Source organism: Ambystoma mexicanum, chromosome 14, assembly GCF_040938575.1.
Source record: "Ambystoma mexicanum isolate Mex_15411 chromosome 14, UKY_AmexF1_1, whole genome shotgun sequence".
Classification (NCBI taxonomy): domain Eukaryota; kingdom Metazoa; phylum Chordata; class Amphibia; order Caudata; family Ambystomatidae; genus Ambystoma; species Ambystoma mexicanum.
The window spans coordinates 170,711,189-170,728,023 of NC_090940.1; the positions used below are offsets into that span (position 1 = coordinate 170,711,189).

At 48.9% G+C, this 16,835-nt stretch overlaps 1 protein-coding gene across 2 annotated transcripts in view; it reads right to left on the minus strand.

Annotated features, from left to right (window-relative positions):
* Positions 1-16,835, minus strand: part of ZNF106 (zinc finger protein 106) — a 693,205-nt gene that overhangs the window by 277,935 nt on the left and 398,435 nt on the right. For both annotated transcript variants that reach the window (XM_069638825.1, XM_069638826.1), the window contains one exon: positions 215-944. In XM_069638825.1, the coding sequence (XP_069494926.1) occupies positions 215-944 (730 nt within the window). The remainder of the gene's footprint in view (positions 1-214; positions 945-16,835) is intronic.

Sequence of the window (16,835 nt, forward strand, 5' to 3'; positions counted from 1 at the left end):
TTGGAGACTGTACAAATTAAATTTCAAGACATGTATACATGTGGTATCAGCTAAAACAGGTCTGTCTGAAAAGCCCTTGTTGATCCCCCCCCCCCACATGCATGCCTAAAAACAAAACCCATCACTTAGCAGTCATGAAATAGTGTAAACATCTGTTGGGCATGTGCCCCTTTTAGAATTCATTTCTCAAAGGACTTATATTTACTGTCCTCACCTTCTCAGAACTCCATTTCTGTACTTGGCTCCCATCTCGCTGGTGGAGGAGACTTCATCGTTACCCGAGCTGGCAACTTCTAATAATCTTTTCTCTGTGCTATTCAAAGGTTCCCTCTTAGAAGGGCTGTCTGGCTTTGGATCTCCAGGCTCTGAGTCGATGTCCACCACCTCCCCCATTGGATTGGTGATCTCCACAACCTCCACAGTAGAATCACTGTCATTATCATCTTTGTTTCTCTCAACTGACAGAGCCGTGCTGCCATCCTCTTGTTCAAAGGAAGTGGATGTAGTGACCTTTCCTTCCTTTGTCATTTTTTTGCCTTTGACTTTCCGAATAGGATTGCAACTTATGTCCAGTTCGGTGTCGCTGTTGTCTGGCACGTGTGCCGCTCTCAAGGTTTTCTTTTTCCTGAGTTTCTTTTTCTTCTTGCTTCCTTTGCTCTCCACAGAGGCTATGGTAGATTCAGCTTGCTGTTCTTGCTGCTCAAACGGGTAGCTGGGGTCTTTCTCCACAGTGGTGCACCTTTCCAACAACGCTTCTCTGAGCACCAAATTGCTTCCCTCAACCTTTGCATTCTCAGATGACTGCGAAAACAAATGTGTTTCAGCAGACCCACGCTTGCTCGTACTTGCAGCAGACTTTTCTGGAACCGATGGGAAACCATTTGTTAAACTAGACAAGCCTGCTGTAACAGTGGGGAATGATGAAGGACTCTGGCTGGCCGACCCTTAAGAAAAAAAAGACACTAATTATCACAGCACTGAATTTAAGTTACTTTCATTCAAAGAAAAATAACAGATGCAGAGTTCAATTCATGCTATGTTCTTTCAATTACACAAGTAACATTCAACGTTTCAGGGCCCAGAAAACATTCCAACAGTATAAAGACATTTGTAGCTAGCTCATTGGGATGGCGCATTATTTTCTTTTTTATGTAAATGGTAAAAAAGGCATACCTCGATTTTTAGAAACACAGGCCTTAGTCTATATAACTGCAGAAGCCTCTCGTGAACATATAGTGCAAATTAGATGAACAGAGCCCTTCTGTTACTCCGAGTGCGAACCACAAATAACTGGTAAAGTTGACACACAAACATCTAATTGCTACCAGCACACAATCTGTAAATCAATGGCTTTCTAGAACAGAAGGAATACCTGCAGCCTGTAAACCGGTGTTGGTATGCATTAAGATAATGAAATGGATCAATTTACAATAATGATGAGATAAAGACATGAGGTTCCAATTAAAGAACCCAATGCAACAGTAAAATCAGTTTACAAAAAAGCTCAGGCACCAAAGTAAAGAGGAATAAAAACAGAGCAACCGGAAATTTAAAACAGAAGAAAAGAGTAGGCCTACGAGCAAACCGGGAAAAAATATCAAACCCTTATGGCCAAAAAACACAAATGTACGGTTTAATACTCTGAGATCTACATATGTCCCTTTATCTTCAAGAAAGAAAGGAGTAATAGCACAGCAGTGTTGTTGTTGGATGTTGGCATTTAAAGGAACTGAATATCAACAAACTGAATATCAACAAAGAGTACACATGTCACAAAGATGATTCAGCCATGGCTGTTGGCTGCAGAGAGTTTGCAAGATCCAAATAGGCTCAGAAAGTATTCCGGGAACAGAAATGCAGGTGTCTAGCACAACCGGAACAATTAGATGAAGGAATTATGTATGTGCAACATAGCTTAAGTGTTACAATGTGAGAAAGGAGTGGGTAGGGCCATGACAGAAACTGTCTGCTGTTGCATACCAACCAGGGCATCTCTTTACACAGCGATGCACCGGACCTATGCGAGTATTTCAAAAAACAAACATTTTCTAAGACTAAAATCTCACATTCTAAAAGTTTGTATTCGAAATATGCACCCCACTACTAAATGGCCTTTCTACACCCCACCCCGCCGATCCCCTTACTTACCTTTTGCCGGCACACCTCGCTGTGTGTCGCCAAGTCCCTGCAGCGCCAGTTCCCTTCACTTTCGTGGATGGTAACCGGCGCTGGAGGGCCTTTTTCTTTCCTTTTTTTACCAAAACCTTGTTGTTCTGGATGGGGTGGGGGGAGAGGGGCACCGCCACCGCCGATTCCATTATAGCAAAAATGGGTGCGAGGGACACCCCTGCAACCCCTGCTTCCCTTGTTCGCTATAATGAAACTGAATGGTTGAAATGTTTGGCATTTTGACTGTACGTAATTTTTGTACAGCCAAAATCTGAACATTTCAACCACTCGGTTTTTTATTTATGATATTTTTGGTTGTTACCGATGCACCATGTGTTGCTGGGTTCTACGAATGCATAATGTTACTTTATTTTATTGGGGGTATTCATTTGCTCAGATCCAGCCAAGTGAGCAACAAAGCTCTTTACATTGCAAGCAATAAAAGGGGATAGACTGACAGCCGTACGAATTACAGATGCTCGTGTTTAATAATTACTGGTGGATGATTTTATAGATTTATTTATTTTTGACACTTATATGGCGCACCTAGCCGGAGGCATCTGGGCGCTTACTTGGAGTAGAGGTTAGAAAGGTTACATAGGAGATCCAAGAAATGCATGAAATACATGAGACAGACAGCCCCTCTGTGGGGTACAGAGGAGATACATGAGACAGACAACCCCTGAAGGCTGAGTATTTAGAGAGAAGAGATAGGGTTTAACATACAGAAGTTCCTACAATGGACGCGTGAAGGCAGGTGGATATCTATGGGAGGATGACATAATGTTGGTTTAGGTTTTTCGTGAAGTTGTAAGTTTTCAGTTGTTTCCTGAAAATCCAGAAAGAGTCTTGTGTTCTGAGTGGTAGGGGAAGGGAGTTCCAGTGTTTGCTGGCAAACGTGGGTCAGCTGCTTCCAGCGGCCTTTTGAAATTTTAATCTGGGAATGGTGAGGTGGTGCTAAAGGGATGCTGGAGTGGGTCTTGAGTGTTGTGTCAGGGAGAAACTGCTGGATTTCTAAGGAATATTGGGTTGGATGCTTACATAGGTGGGGAGTTGCAGATCTCTTCAATGATTGTTGAGAAGTGCATGTGAGCAAAGTCTATGCTTGCAATGGTTGGTTAGTTCGGGGGATTTTTTCTGAGGTTTTGGTGTGGAGGGCACATCTTGGCTGGAGTGGCTTAGGTGTCCAGATTAGAGAAGCATAGACCAAAAAAGGCTAGCTTCTTTGTTTATCCTATGTGCCTCAATGAGCAGTGCATTTGAAATGCGAATGGTGCATTCCTGTTCAAAGAGGATATATTTTTCTCCCAAGTACTCGGGTGCGCTGGTATGATTTAATGTGTATATGTGTCTGAAGGGGAGCCAATTGGAGTCCATGAATTATGGTTTTAGTTACAAAAATTATTTTTTGCCTGTGATGGATTCCACCGATACTTTTGCTGATTTGTGCAATATTTCAACCATTTTTCCCCAGCGAGTTCCTATCTGGATCAGAACCGCAGCATCCCCAGCTAGTGACACCAGAATTCTTCTCTGGTAAGGTAGTGAGTCAAACATGACTGGATACTTTGGTGGATTCCCTCATCCATCTGTATGTCATGGGGATTCATGTGTAGGACTACTACTTGCCTGAATGGACTGCCATTCACTATTTCTGTAGGGACCTACAAGCCTTGAAAAAAGAACAGTTGGGCTTTGTACACTAACATTTTATGACCCCCTTGAGCTCATGTTTCTGTACATTTTTCCATGCATGAAAAGTTATTTTATAAATATATTTTACGGTCCTTCCATTTTTGGTCACCTGCAAGTGTCTACTAACCATTCTTAAAATTCCAAAGAGTTGACTTGACTGCTCAGCCGTACTACCTCAGAGGCAGGATAACTCTGATGAAACCCTGAAAACCAACAAAGGGGGTTATGAATGGACCTTTGAAATAAGGCCTAAGCAATATCTTGCTAACAGGGTGATATGGTGAATATGCATTAGGCAGAAATCAGGCATGTAGGACAGACTTGAGGGGGGCAAGGGATGACAGGGGTGCAGGGGGGTTGCAGGAGGACACCATCGCTGCCATAAATCTGTAACACAAGAGCTTGCACAGCGGATTAACTGTTTAATTGGAGAAAGGGTTTGCTTCAAGAGACTCTGTTCCAAGCCATTTGAAATGCTCATCTTGAAGTGTTCTTTGAAAGCGAATTCCGGGCCCATGTTTAATTGTTGAGACTCTATAGAACAGGAGAGAAGGTTGGGAAAACAGCAATGTGTCTCATTGCAAGGCGTTCATCTTTTCAGAGTTTTGGATTTGACTTATAATTATTTCTGTTTTGCTGGGTTTAATTTGAGGTGAACAACAGACATCCAGGTCTGGATAGTGACTATGCGAGATCTAAGAGAGAATAATGTTTTCTGTCCACACTTCGAAATAAAGGTGTGTGTCTTCAGAGTATTAATGTAGAGGATGAGGACTTGACAGTTGGACTTGCAAGGTTTTCAGGTAAAGATTGCACATAGTTACGTTTAACTTTATGATAATGCCCACCAGAGGCAGTTTTTTTTTACAGTTTTGGGCGTTGCTTGTACATACATTTTTTTCAATTCCATTTTTAATCAGTTTCACATGACCAGAGATTACAATGATCAGAATGCTATTGATAGTTAAATAAAAGGCCAGAAGAACAAGTTACTTTCTTACCTTGTAACGTTCTTTCGATGGGATGGTCCGACGACGTATTCCATATCTATGACAGGTAATCACCACAGCTGTGCTGCTTCGGAAACTTTTTCGGCGTCTGCGTCCTGCGTCGATGACGTCGATGCGCCGTCGTCGAGGACCTCGTCCGACGTCATCCAATGTGATAAGTAGGATGCACAACGCCCGTAGCCTCAGTTGTAGTTTTTTCCCCCAGAACGTGTGACATTGGTCTACTGCCAGTCAGACACAAAGCCTTGCGGAACGTAAGCTGCAATCGCAAAAGAAATTCTGCAGCGGGGAAGGTAGGGAGGGAGCGATATGGAATACGTCGTCGGACCATCCCATCGAATGAACGTTACCAGGTAAGAAAGTAACTTGTTCTTCGAGGGGATTGGGTCCACGACGTATTCCATATCTATGACAGACTCCCAAAGCAGTACCAGAGCAAGGAGGAGGGAAAGAATTTATAATCAAAATTTAGAATTGCCAATCAAATAGCAGAGCAAAGGACCGCCTTGCCAAAGGCCAGATCCTGTCCTCGGATGGAATGGAGGGAATAGTGACGTAAAATGTATGTACTGAAGCCCAGGTGGCTGCATCACAGATGTTGCGAATAGGAACACCCCTCTGCAGGGCAGTAGATGCAGCCATAACCCTGGTATAATGGGCCCGCAAGCCAGCCGGTGGGTCCTTTCCCGCCAAACGGTAACACTCCGAGATGGCCAAAATAATCCAGCGAGACGAAGTCTGTTTCGTCACAGCTTGTCCCAAACGCTTTCCAGCGTAACCAATAAAGAGTTAATCGTCCACTCTGACACGGGACATGCGTGAAACATAAAAGCTTAAAGCTCTCCTAGGATCAAGCCTATGGAGCCTCTCCTCTTCCTTACCAGGCTGTGGAGGAGGTTAGAACGCCGGAAGAACAACCTTCTGGCTCAAATGAAATTCCGAAACCACCTTCGGAAGAAAGGAAGGACCAACTCTAAGGACAACCCTGTCCTTGTGAAATACAGTGAAGGGTGGCGTAACTGAAAGTGCCTGTAACTCACTCACTCTGCGAGCGGAAGTAACCGCAACTAAAAACACAGTTTTCAGAGTTAACAGCCTCAAAGGGCAAGAATGTAAAGGCTCAAACGGAGCACCCATAAGAAACTTAAGAACAAGGTTTAAATCCCAACCGGGCACCAGGAAAGGTGACGGAGGGAACACATTAGTGAGCCCTTTCAGAAACTGTGAAATTAAAGGGATTTTAAAGTAGGAACACTCTTCAGACGAGCGCTTAAAGATGGACAGCGCCACCAGGTAACCTTTAATGTTACCCACTTGCAAGCCCCTGTGGGCCAGAGAAAGTAAAAAGGACAGAACCATGGAGATGTCACATGCAAAAGGATCCACATTCTGAACTCTGCACCAGTCGCAGAACTTACGCCAACGGCAACGGTACAGAGACTTTTTTGCTGGTCTTCGGGCCGAGAGCAACACCTCCATCACGTCTTCAGGGAGGTCCCAATCCTTATACCTCAACCTTTCAGAAGCCAAGCGTGAAGGTTGAGGGATCTGACCTCTGGATGGAGAACCTGACCCCCCTCTCCCGTGAGAGCAGATCGTCTCGGTAGGGAAGACGACGTGGAGGACAGATGGACGAGTCGAGAAGGTCCGGGTACCACGTCCTCCGAGCCCACGCCGGAGCAACGAGGATCATCTGGGAACCGAAATTCCGTAACCTCCGCAGCACTTGCGGGATGACGGGGACTGGAGGAAACGCGTACAGCAGTGGGAATGACCACTCCACCACGAACGCGTCTCCTAAGGCTCCTTTTGGAGGAAATTCCCGTGAGCAGAACCTCTCGCACTTCCGGTTGACACTGGAGGTGAAGAGATCCACTTGAGGGGTCCCCCAAAGGGCGAAGATCTCCAGGAGAATTCTCCTGAGCCAACTCCCACTCGTGAGAGATCGTGCTCTGCATGCTCAGAGCGTCCACCGTCACATTTTCGTCTCCGGCCAGATGAACTGCCGAGATCGAAACTTCCTGCTGGATGGCCCAGAACTCGAGCTGCATCGCCTCCCTGCACAGAGGAAGTGACCCTGCCCCCCCCCTTTTTGTTGAGGTAGTGCATGGCCACTGTGTTGTCCGTCAGATCAGGACATTCTTTCCTCACACAGTCGGCAGAAAAGCCTTCAGGGCTAGCCTGACGGCCCTCAGCTCCAACAGATTGATATGGAGTCTGGACTCCGACGGACACCAACGACTGCTGACTGTCAGCTCATTGGCATGAGCTCCCCATCCCGTGAGGGATGCATCCGTTACAATCGTCACCTCCGGCCAGGCAAGCCAAAACGGAGCCCCCTTCATCAAGTTGCCTTCGACGGCGCACCACAGAAGGTCCTGGGCGACCGAGGGCGGCACCTGAATCGGGTCCGACATCCTGCCGGAGGACTGCGACCATTGCATCTTGAGTGCCCACTGCAAAGATCTCATCCGCAGGCGAGCCTCTGGCACCAGAAGAATGCAGAATGCCATGAGGCCGAGCAACCTCAAGAACTCGAACGCTGGGAGCATCTGGGCATGCTGAAACTTGTGTACCATCTGCTGAATGTGAAGAGCCCTCACCTGGGGAGGAAAACACTGCTCCGATGTACTGGAGCCGCTGTGTTGGCGTCAAATGGGACTTCTTTAAATTGAGGGAGTGGCAGGTGACGGACAGATGATCCAGGACTTGCTCAGGAGAGCACCCCCTGATCAACCAATCGTCCAGGTAGGGATAGACGTGAATCCCCCCTTTCCTGAGATGCGCTGCCACCACCACCATGAGCTTGGTGAAAACCCTCGGGGCAGAGGTCAATCCGAACGGCAGGACCCGAAACTGAAAGTGCGAGTCGCCAACCGCGAACCTCAGGTACTTCTTGTGCTTGGGATGGATCAGCACATGGAAGTAAGCATCCTTGAGGTCGAGAGACACCAACCAGTCCTGAAGCTGAAGGGCCTGGAGGACCTGAGAGAGAGTAACCATCTTGAACTTGCCCTTCCGGAGGAGTTTGTTCAAACCGCGCAAGTCCATGATGGGTCTCAATCCCCCGTCTTTCTTCGAAATCAAAAAATAAGGGGAATACCATCCCTTGTCCCTATGGCGCCTTTCTCCAGCAGGGCTTGAATTTCCTGCGCAAGGAGCGGATCCGGACTCTTCAAAGAGAGGTTCCCTGGTGGATTGTCATGAGGCCTCTGCCGAAAGGGAAGACAGTAGCCGTGGGTTATGATCTCCAGAACCCACACATCTGAAGTAATGGCACGCCACTCTACAAGATGCTGCGCCAGCCTTCCCCCAACCGGCGAACCATGGAACCTGGCCTCATGACTGAGCGGTAGCGGCTGCGGCGTTGCCTGAGGGCAAAGAGGCAACTGCCCGAGCGGCCTTGGCACCACGGGTACCCTGTCGTCCACCTCTGGTACCCCTGCGTTGGCCTCTTTGACTGCCGGCTCCTCTCGCTTTACTGAAGGACGCGTAATAGCGAAATGAACCACCCCTCCATTGCTGTCCCCTAGGACGAAAAGGCGGAGGTTGGCGAACTGCAGCGCCCAACCACTTCGCTGCAGCTTTGGAGGTCTGCAAACTCTCAAGGCTCTCGTCAGCCTTGCTGCCAAAAAGGTGTTCACCGTCAAAGGGCATGTTGAGGAGCCGGGACTGCACATCAGGAGCAAACCCCGACTTCCGCAACCATGCAAACCTGCGTATCACGGTGCTCGCCACCATGGACCTGCTGACGCATTCAGCCATGTCCAAACCTGACTGAACGGACTTACACATGGCATCCTTACCATCCTGGACCATAGCAAGGAAACCATCCCGTTTTTCCCCTTCGGGAATATGTTCAGCTGCTAACACAACACAGTTCCACAGAGTGTGTGTGAAACGAGACAAGGCACATATGGAGTTGGCCACCTGAAGCGCCATACCCCCAGAAGAAAACACTTTCTTCGCCCAGCCGTCAAAACATTTGTCGTCCCAATCAGGAGGGATGGTAGGGTACGACGCCTGCTTTGCCGGGGCCGTGGCCGCCTGCACCACCAAACTCTCCGGAGTGCGGTGCCTGGTCAAGTAGCAGGGGTCGCTACTGGCTGGACGGTATTTTTGCGACAAGGACCTGCCTACCGCCGGGAGACTCTCCCGAGCAGTCCAAGCCGCCGCCACCCTTCTCTGTAGAGCCATATGAAACGGGAGTACCGGGTCAGTTGGGGGACCAACATCAAGGATGTCCGTGAGATCATCCTGCACAAACTCCCCTGGGGGAGCAGACCATCCCAAGTACTCAGAGACCCTAGCCATAAGGCGCCGGTACGAGGAATCGGCATGAGAGCCAGGCTCAGGCCTACAAAACTCCACCTCCGGAGAGGTGTCCAGTCCACTGGCATCATGCAGTGACTGCCTCAAATCGTCAAATTGGCTATGGCCGAGACCATCTCATCTGGAACCTGAATAGGAACCAGGCCATCAGAATCCTCATCCACCTCCGAAATATATTCCAGGTGGTGAAAAGAAGGCACCCGAGAGTGCTTGCTCTTAACCAGAGCCTTTCTAGGGTTTTCCCCCGTGCCACGGGGTACCTCCGACACCCCGACCTCGAAAGGCGTCGAGTGAATCGGCGCCGGCGTCGAGAGAACAGGCATCGGCGCCGAGAGGATCGGCGTCGACGTCAGATGCAGCGCCGCCAGCATCGACGGTGTCGACACAGTCCTCGAAGCCGGAGCTCCGAGCGTGTCCTTCGACGACCTGAGCGTCGACCACTTCCTCGGAGCCGGAGCCTCGAAAAAGCCTGTCGACGCCCTTGACGCCTCAGGCGTCGATGTCTTCCTCGAAGACATCACAGGTGCACACGGTCTCGAACGCGTCGAGGACCAGGACCTGGAACGGGTACGTCGAGAACGAGTCCCCTTGTCAGAACGGGACCTCTCCCGTGACTCGTGCCGACCACTCTTGCGAGCGGTGTCTCTCGACCTCTCACGCCCGACCCCACTCGGGGGCGCGGACGGCTTAGTACCCTGCGACTTGAGAATCGCCAGCATTTTCTTCCCGAAGGAAGCCCATTCCTCCGGCATCGCACGGCTGGTGGGGTAAGCGACGTACCGGGCAGAGTCCTCAGAAGAGGACCTGGAAGACGACCGCTGTAGGCGCTTCCGAGAATGCCTCGAAGAGGCCGAGGAGTGGCAAGACCGACACCTAGAAGGAGACCCACGAGACTTCCGACAACGACGCGGAGAGTCACCTCTCGAATCATCCGTCGAAAGCCCCGCAGACTTCTACTTCCGGGGCTTGGACACCCGACCTACCGACAACTTCTTCTTACGTTCCCGTAAGGCTTTGGACATGAGCGACTCGCAGTCGATATAGTCATCCGTGTCGTGGGCCTCCCCGAGGCACCAGAGGCAGGCGTTGTGCGAGTCCATCACCGACATCTTGGACCCACACTCCCCGCAGTTCTTGAAGCCCGGACGCGGGGTCGAAGACGAAGTAGAAGACATCTTCTTACAAAGGATTTTCGCACAAAAACGAACAGGTTCGAAGAACCGAGAAGAACAGAACTCCAAAGAGTCGAGGCGTAACCGAGATTCACGAAGCAACACATTTGCGGAAAAAACGGAACTGAGGCTATGGGCGTCGTGCGTCCTACTTATCACATCGGATGACGTCGGACATCGGAGGAGGTCATCGACGACGGCGCATCGACGTCATCGACACAGGACGCAGACGCCGAAAAAGTTTCCGAAGCAGCACAGCTGTGGTGATTACCTGTCATAGATATGGAATACGTTGGAGGTCCCAATCCCCTCAAATGTAGGTATTGTGCGCTTTATCATAAGGAGTCCTCTGGTTACCTTGCATATAGTTAAAGGAATGGTTCGCCCAAAATGTTTTATTGCATAAAAAAATGGGCAATAATAAAACAAATATACTCGCACTTTTTTTGTTAAGTTCCTATGTAAAATTTTGAGCAATTCAAGCTCAAAAATTGGAAAAGCAAGCACATGGGCGCATCCATTTTGTACTGAATGATGTGATGTGTGTAACTTACTCCATGTTCAATCTTCTTTCCTCCATACCTACAGTAGATATAAATAAGCACCCTAATAAACCGGGGGGATGGAAATTGAACCTGACAACACAAATCCAAATAAACGTACTCAAACAAATTAACGATAACCACTTGCCCAAATCGCATCTACTCAGAGTTCGAGGCCAGAGAGTTGTACTGGACCAAATGAGGCAAATGAGGCAAACATGCCATATTCATTAGGAAATAGCTGTTATACTACAAGCTCTTGTTATGATACAAGTCCAGTTAAATGGGGGATCAGACAAAGTCTTCCCATCAAGCTGTCTCTAGACTGTACTGAGAAACAAGGATCGCATCCGCCTTCTATGAATTCAGCATTGGATGCCATAACAGCCAGCAGAACACCATAAACCAGCTCCTACAAAGGCGCTCTTGGGCTTACCCACCAGAATCCGCCCTTCATATTCCCTGCAATGATCCATCTTTGATGTCTGGGGCAATGGGTAGAAATGCCATCTAACAAGAGGTCTTTCAAAATCCTCAGTTTTGGAGCCTCCTGTCCGATTGACATATATATGATAAACCTTAAGAAACTCTACTGCAGAAGTATTTCAATAATTAATTCTTAAGCTTGGGAGAGGGGACACTACATACTTTCACCTTTATTTCCAATGCAGCTGCTACGAAACTGAGTAGCCCCCTAAAATGCTGCCATGTGCACCTCTAACTGCATCCATTGCAAACCTGAGCTAGCCCTTCTTATCGAAGCTCAAGGTACCCAAAGTCACATTTAAGCAGCAAATCTGGACCTGGTTAGAAAACTGCCAGTTACCATCCCAGCCGCCACATAGTAGGCCTGGGCGATCTATTTTCCAGGTTAATACATTTACTCAACCCAATCATGTTGCCCATTCTAGCCACCTCCCAGTCCCCCTGACCCTCATGATATAGACAGTGGGTGAAAAATGGGACATCTGCTAGGATCTCCAATAAACCTTCTTACAACATGGAGGTGATCAGGACGTGTCCACACCTCCTCCTGGCTCGGGACAGCTCGAAAAACCACCTTCTTTCCCACAAAGCTTGTCTCAACGCACTCGCAGAGGGAGGGCTGCATCAATGCCGCCAACGTCTGCTGAATGGAAAAAAAATGCACTGGGGAACTTTTGATCCAAGTAGCTTAGGGTTTCAGCAGATATCGCTTCTCTCACAGACTAGTGGTTCCTTGCTCTATGAGGTTCGGCACCATCCTCCACTGTCGAAACAAAAAGAACTGCACAGCCCCCCCCCCCCGTCCCTAACATTATGGAACATGCCATCCTTCTCACCATGAGGATCTCCCTCTAGGGTTGAGGGAACCTCCAAACCTTTTAGTGTGCATAGACAAAGTTCAATTTGTTGGGGTTTTGCTGTCCTTTTAAGAGAACCCTAAACGTTTTGCTTTTTTTCCACTTTGTTGTTTAGGATCTTTGACCTCTATGATCCGAGGGAGCCACTGCAACCCTTCTTTAGTATATGGTCCTGTAGTAACCCATAAGGCACCTAGGACAGCACCCCATTTTGGCCCCTCAGTAATTCTATTGATCGGAAATTCCCACATACCTGTCTCACCAGATGTCTTTCACTTCTTTGCTCCTCGAGCGTAGATGGAAAAGATTCCAACTCTCGACTCATCTTCAAGCTCTATCTTCTCTACATTTTTCCAACAGCTTGGCTCTTTTTGGCACCAAAAAACTATTATACTAAATCATATTCTTTTTTCGCACCCTCGACTCCTCTTTCAGAGGCTAAACCAACTTGTCTCTCCTCGCTTTCAGATTTCTCCACCTTTCTTTTTTTACAGATACTGTTCTCATTTTATGGACCTTGCTTCAGACCTCTACTTCTCCTCATGTTCCTTTTTCTTCTTCCTCTTTCTCCCCTCTTACTGATATGGTATTACCCAAATTGATTGAAAAGATTTGAACAAATGGTAGATTTGACCAAATTCAGTCACTGCCATTAGTTCGAATTTTTGCGATCAATTAGAAGCCGAAAATACCGAACATGAAGAGCGGGGGTCTTAGATTGCAGGCAATCCACCCGCAAACAAAACCTTCACGGGCAGACAACCCAAATCCACTGATATAGCTAACATCTCTAGTGCCCATCCCTCTGCATCCCCTCTAGATCCCATTCCTTCATCACTTACTTCTAAGGTTTTTCCTCTTCTTCTACCATAAGGCACTCTTTAATCTCTTTCACAACCCCTTTTCCCTCTCTATTCAAGCATGCAGCCATTATCCCAATTCTCAAGTAGCCCTCTCTTGACTCCTCAACCCCATCCATCTTCCAATTTTGCTTCCTAGAAGGTGCAATCTACTCTTAACTTTCGCTCCACCTTGATCATAACTCTCCCTCTGCCTTCTCATCTGGTTTTTGTCCTCGGACCTCAACCAAGTCAGCTTTACTTGTTACGGATTCCATTTTCTGTTCCTGTCATTCCTAACGACTTCTATTTTTATTCGAATACATCTTTCTGCTACCTGTGACACTGGATTACCCTCTCCTTTGGCCCTCTCTCTCTCCTCATCTGGCATTACTGGTTCTGCTCTAAAATGGTTGTGTTCCTCTCACAGATGGCTCTTTTGCAGTCTCTTGTGCTGGTAACCTATCCTGCCCTCAATAATGTTGTTCCTCGAGGCTTAGTCCTTGGCCTGCTCCTTTTTTATACTGTCCTGCTTGCTCATATTATTAAACTTTTGGTCACTCTTATCACTTTTATGCAGACACCTACACGTGTCTCTCTTTCTCTACCTTTCTGAAACTATCCATAATAATATTTCTGATTGTCTACTAACTGTTCCTGGATGCGTTCATGATTCCATCACCTCAATCATTTTAAAACAGAAATTCTGTTCTTACCATCCCCCTCTATTTCTTGTTCTCTTTCTCCTCTGTTTATCTAATTCCCCCCTCCTCGTATCCGTCTACCTTGACTTGCAATTCCTTTGCTTCCCACATCCCAGCCACTGGCCATAACTGCCGCTTTCAGCTTTCTAATTGGCTGCCGTTGCCTTCCCCGGTTAGCTCCCACTCCCTTGTCTCCGTTTTCCTCACTGTGTTCTTCCCCCTACAATTGTAAAGCACTCTGTTGATTCCCGAAGCCAGGTCTGCGCTCAATAAGGAACAAGTTACTTAACTGTTGTTCTCCAGCATAGGTCTGGCATGGATTCACATGCTCATGAATATTCCCCGTCGTTGGGCTGGGAATCCTCGGTAAAGAAAAAATCAGTTTCAGTTTCTGAACTGTCTTTCTCCTAATAACCAATCACTGGTCTCTGGGTAATACTGCCCCCAGCCAATGACTGACCTCTACCTAAGCCCCTCCTCTGGCAGCCATCTTCAGATTTGGTAGCATGTGAAGTGGCAATAGGACCAAGAGAAGAGCCGCAGAGGGGTTGGCGGGAGGGTTCGCATGTGTATCCATGCCAGACCCATGCTGGAGAACAACAGTTACAGGAAGTTACTTGTTCCTTCTCCAGGATGGGGTCTGGCTGGATTTACATGCTCATGAATAAGGAATACATAGCAGTACACACATGCACAACCACGGGAGGTGGCAAGGCTCAACATTAAGCATTTCAACATCTCAACATTAAGCATCTCTTACCTCCTCACCAGGCTCACCTTCAAGTGAACAGGTTGCGTAGCACTAATTGGCCGCCTCTGGACTCCTCCCTGGAATCCCAGTCGATGCAGTACAATCTCGTGAAGGTGTGCGGCGACCTCCACATAGCAGCCCTGCAGATGTCCAGCAGGGGCACACCAGACAGGAACGCCGTATTTGCAGCGATCGCTCTGGTCGAGTAGGCTCTCGGACGGCCAGGCAACGGTCTGTTTGCCAACCAGTGACAATGGGTGATGCAGCCGGAGAGCCACCTGGAACTGGAAGCCTTGGAGAGGGCCTTCCCTTGGTTCATAGGGCCAAAGTTCACAAACAGCTGTGACGTCTTCCGAAAACTCTGTGCGATCCACGTAGAACTTCAGTGCTCTAGCCACATCCAGCGAGTGCAAAGTCCTCTTAGCCGGCGACAAAGGTAAGGGGAAGAAAATGGGTAACAAAAAGGGCTTGTTCAGATGAAAGTCCGACGGCACCTTGGGCATGAAGGATGGATGCGTCGGTAGCACTACCATCATCTTGTGAAATGTTAAGTACGGAGGTTTACAAGAGAGGTCCTGGATCTCTCCCACTCGTGCAGAGGTGATGACCACAAGAAATGTTGTCTTCCACGATAAGAATTTCAGTGGCGCCTAATGCATAGGCTCGAATGGTGGACCCATGAGCCTAGTCAGTACCAGATTGAGCTCCCACGCCGGGGATGAACGGAAAAGTCCTTTGAACTCCTTGACCAGGCAGTGTGACCACAGCGACGACCGTCCCGGAGTTGTGGTGTAGCGGGAGATGGCCGCCAGATGTATCTTGATGGAAGCATGCGCCAGTCCTACCTTGGCCAGCGACAGCAAATACGGCAGCACCTGAGGAGCCGTAATCCATAGAGGGTCTATCTTCTGTGCAAAGCACCAGCTGGTGAACCTCTTCCACTTATGTCCGTAGTATTTCAGTGTAGACGAAGCCCTGGCCTTGGCAAGTACCTCTTTGCAGTCTGCCGGGATCTCTTATCTTCCAAACTCTAGCGCTGTAGGACCAGGCCTGCAAGTTCAGCGACCCTGGGTTGTGATGCAGGATCGCGCCTCCTTCTCTGGCGAGAAGATCTGCAACCACCAGAAGCTTGACTGGAGGGGACGCTGACAAGTCCAGAAGGTCCGGGTACCATATCTGTCTCGGCCACACCAATGCGACAAGGATCATCCTGCACCGGGACTGCCTGAGTTCATTGAGGAGTCACAGAAGCAACAGCAACAGGGGGTACGCATAGAGAAACGGGCCATCCCAGGGGAATGAGAAGGCGTCCCCCATGCTCCCCGGCTGGCGAAACCTGCTAGCGAACCTCCGGCACTTGGTGTTTGTCACTGTCGCAAACAGATCGATGTGGGGATTGCCCCATCGACGGAACAGAAGATCCACTTGGTCCTGCCAAATCTCTCACTCGTGGCACGAGCGCAGCTCCCTGCTGAGGGAATCAGCGATGTTCTTCACTCCTGCCAGATGAAACGGGACCGGGAACATCCCTTGGGCAACGGCCCAGTGCCACAGGTCCTGCGCCTCTCTGGAAGAGTGCTAGGGATCTGGTGCACCCCTGCTTACGGATGTAAAACATTATGGTGGTGTTATCTGTGAAGACCCATATCACCTTGACGGACGGATGGAAAGACTTGAGAGCCCAAAACACTGCCTGTAGCTCCAGTACGTTGATATGCAACGACCTCTCCTCTGGTAACCACAGGCCTCTTGCATGAAGACTTCCGGTGTGCGCGCCCCATCCCTCCAAGGAGGTATTCGTCGTGACCGTCTCCTGATGAGGTGGGGTCTGGAAGTCGGCACCTGCTGACAGATGTGTGCGTACTCTCCACCACCATATCGCTCGATGGAAATCCTCGTCGAGAGAGATCTGGTCCTCGAAGCTTCCCAATGCCTGGATCCAACAGGTGTTGAGGAACTCTTGCAGTGGCCGCATCCGCAGCCTGCACAGCCGAATGAGGTAGATGCATGATGCCATCATGCAGAGAAGGGTCTTGATGGACCTCACCCTCGTGATCTTTAGGGTCAACCGCCGTTGTACCTTGCCCAGGATGGTCGCTATCCTCTCCTCCGACGGAAACGCCAGGCATGACACTGTCGAGTCGAGACCCCCAGAAACAGTTTGTCTTGCGATGGCACCAAGTAAGACTTTGCATAGTTCACTGAGAACCCCCGCTCCGTCAACAGCTGGACGGTTTCCGCCGTGTGTGCGACAGCGGTCTCCCTCGATTTCGCTCGG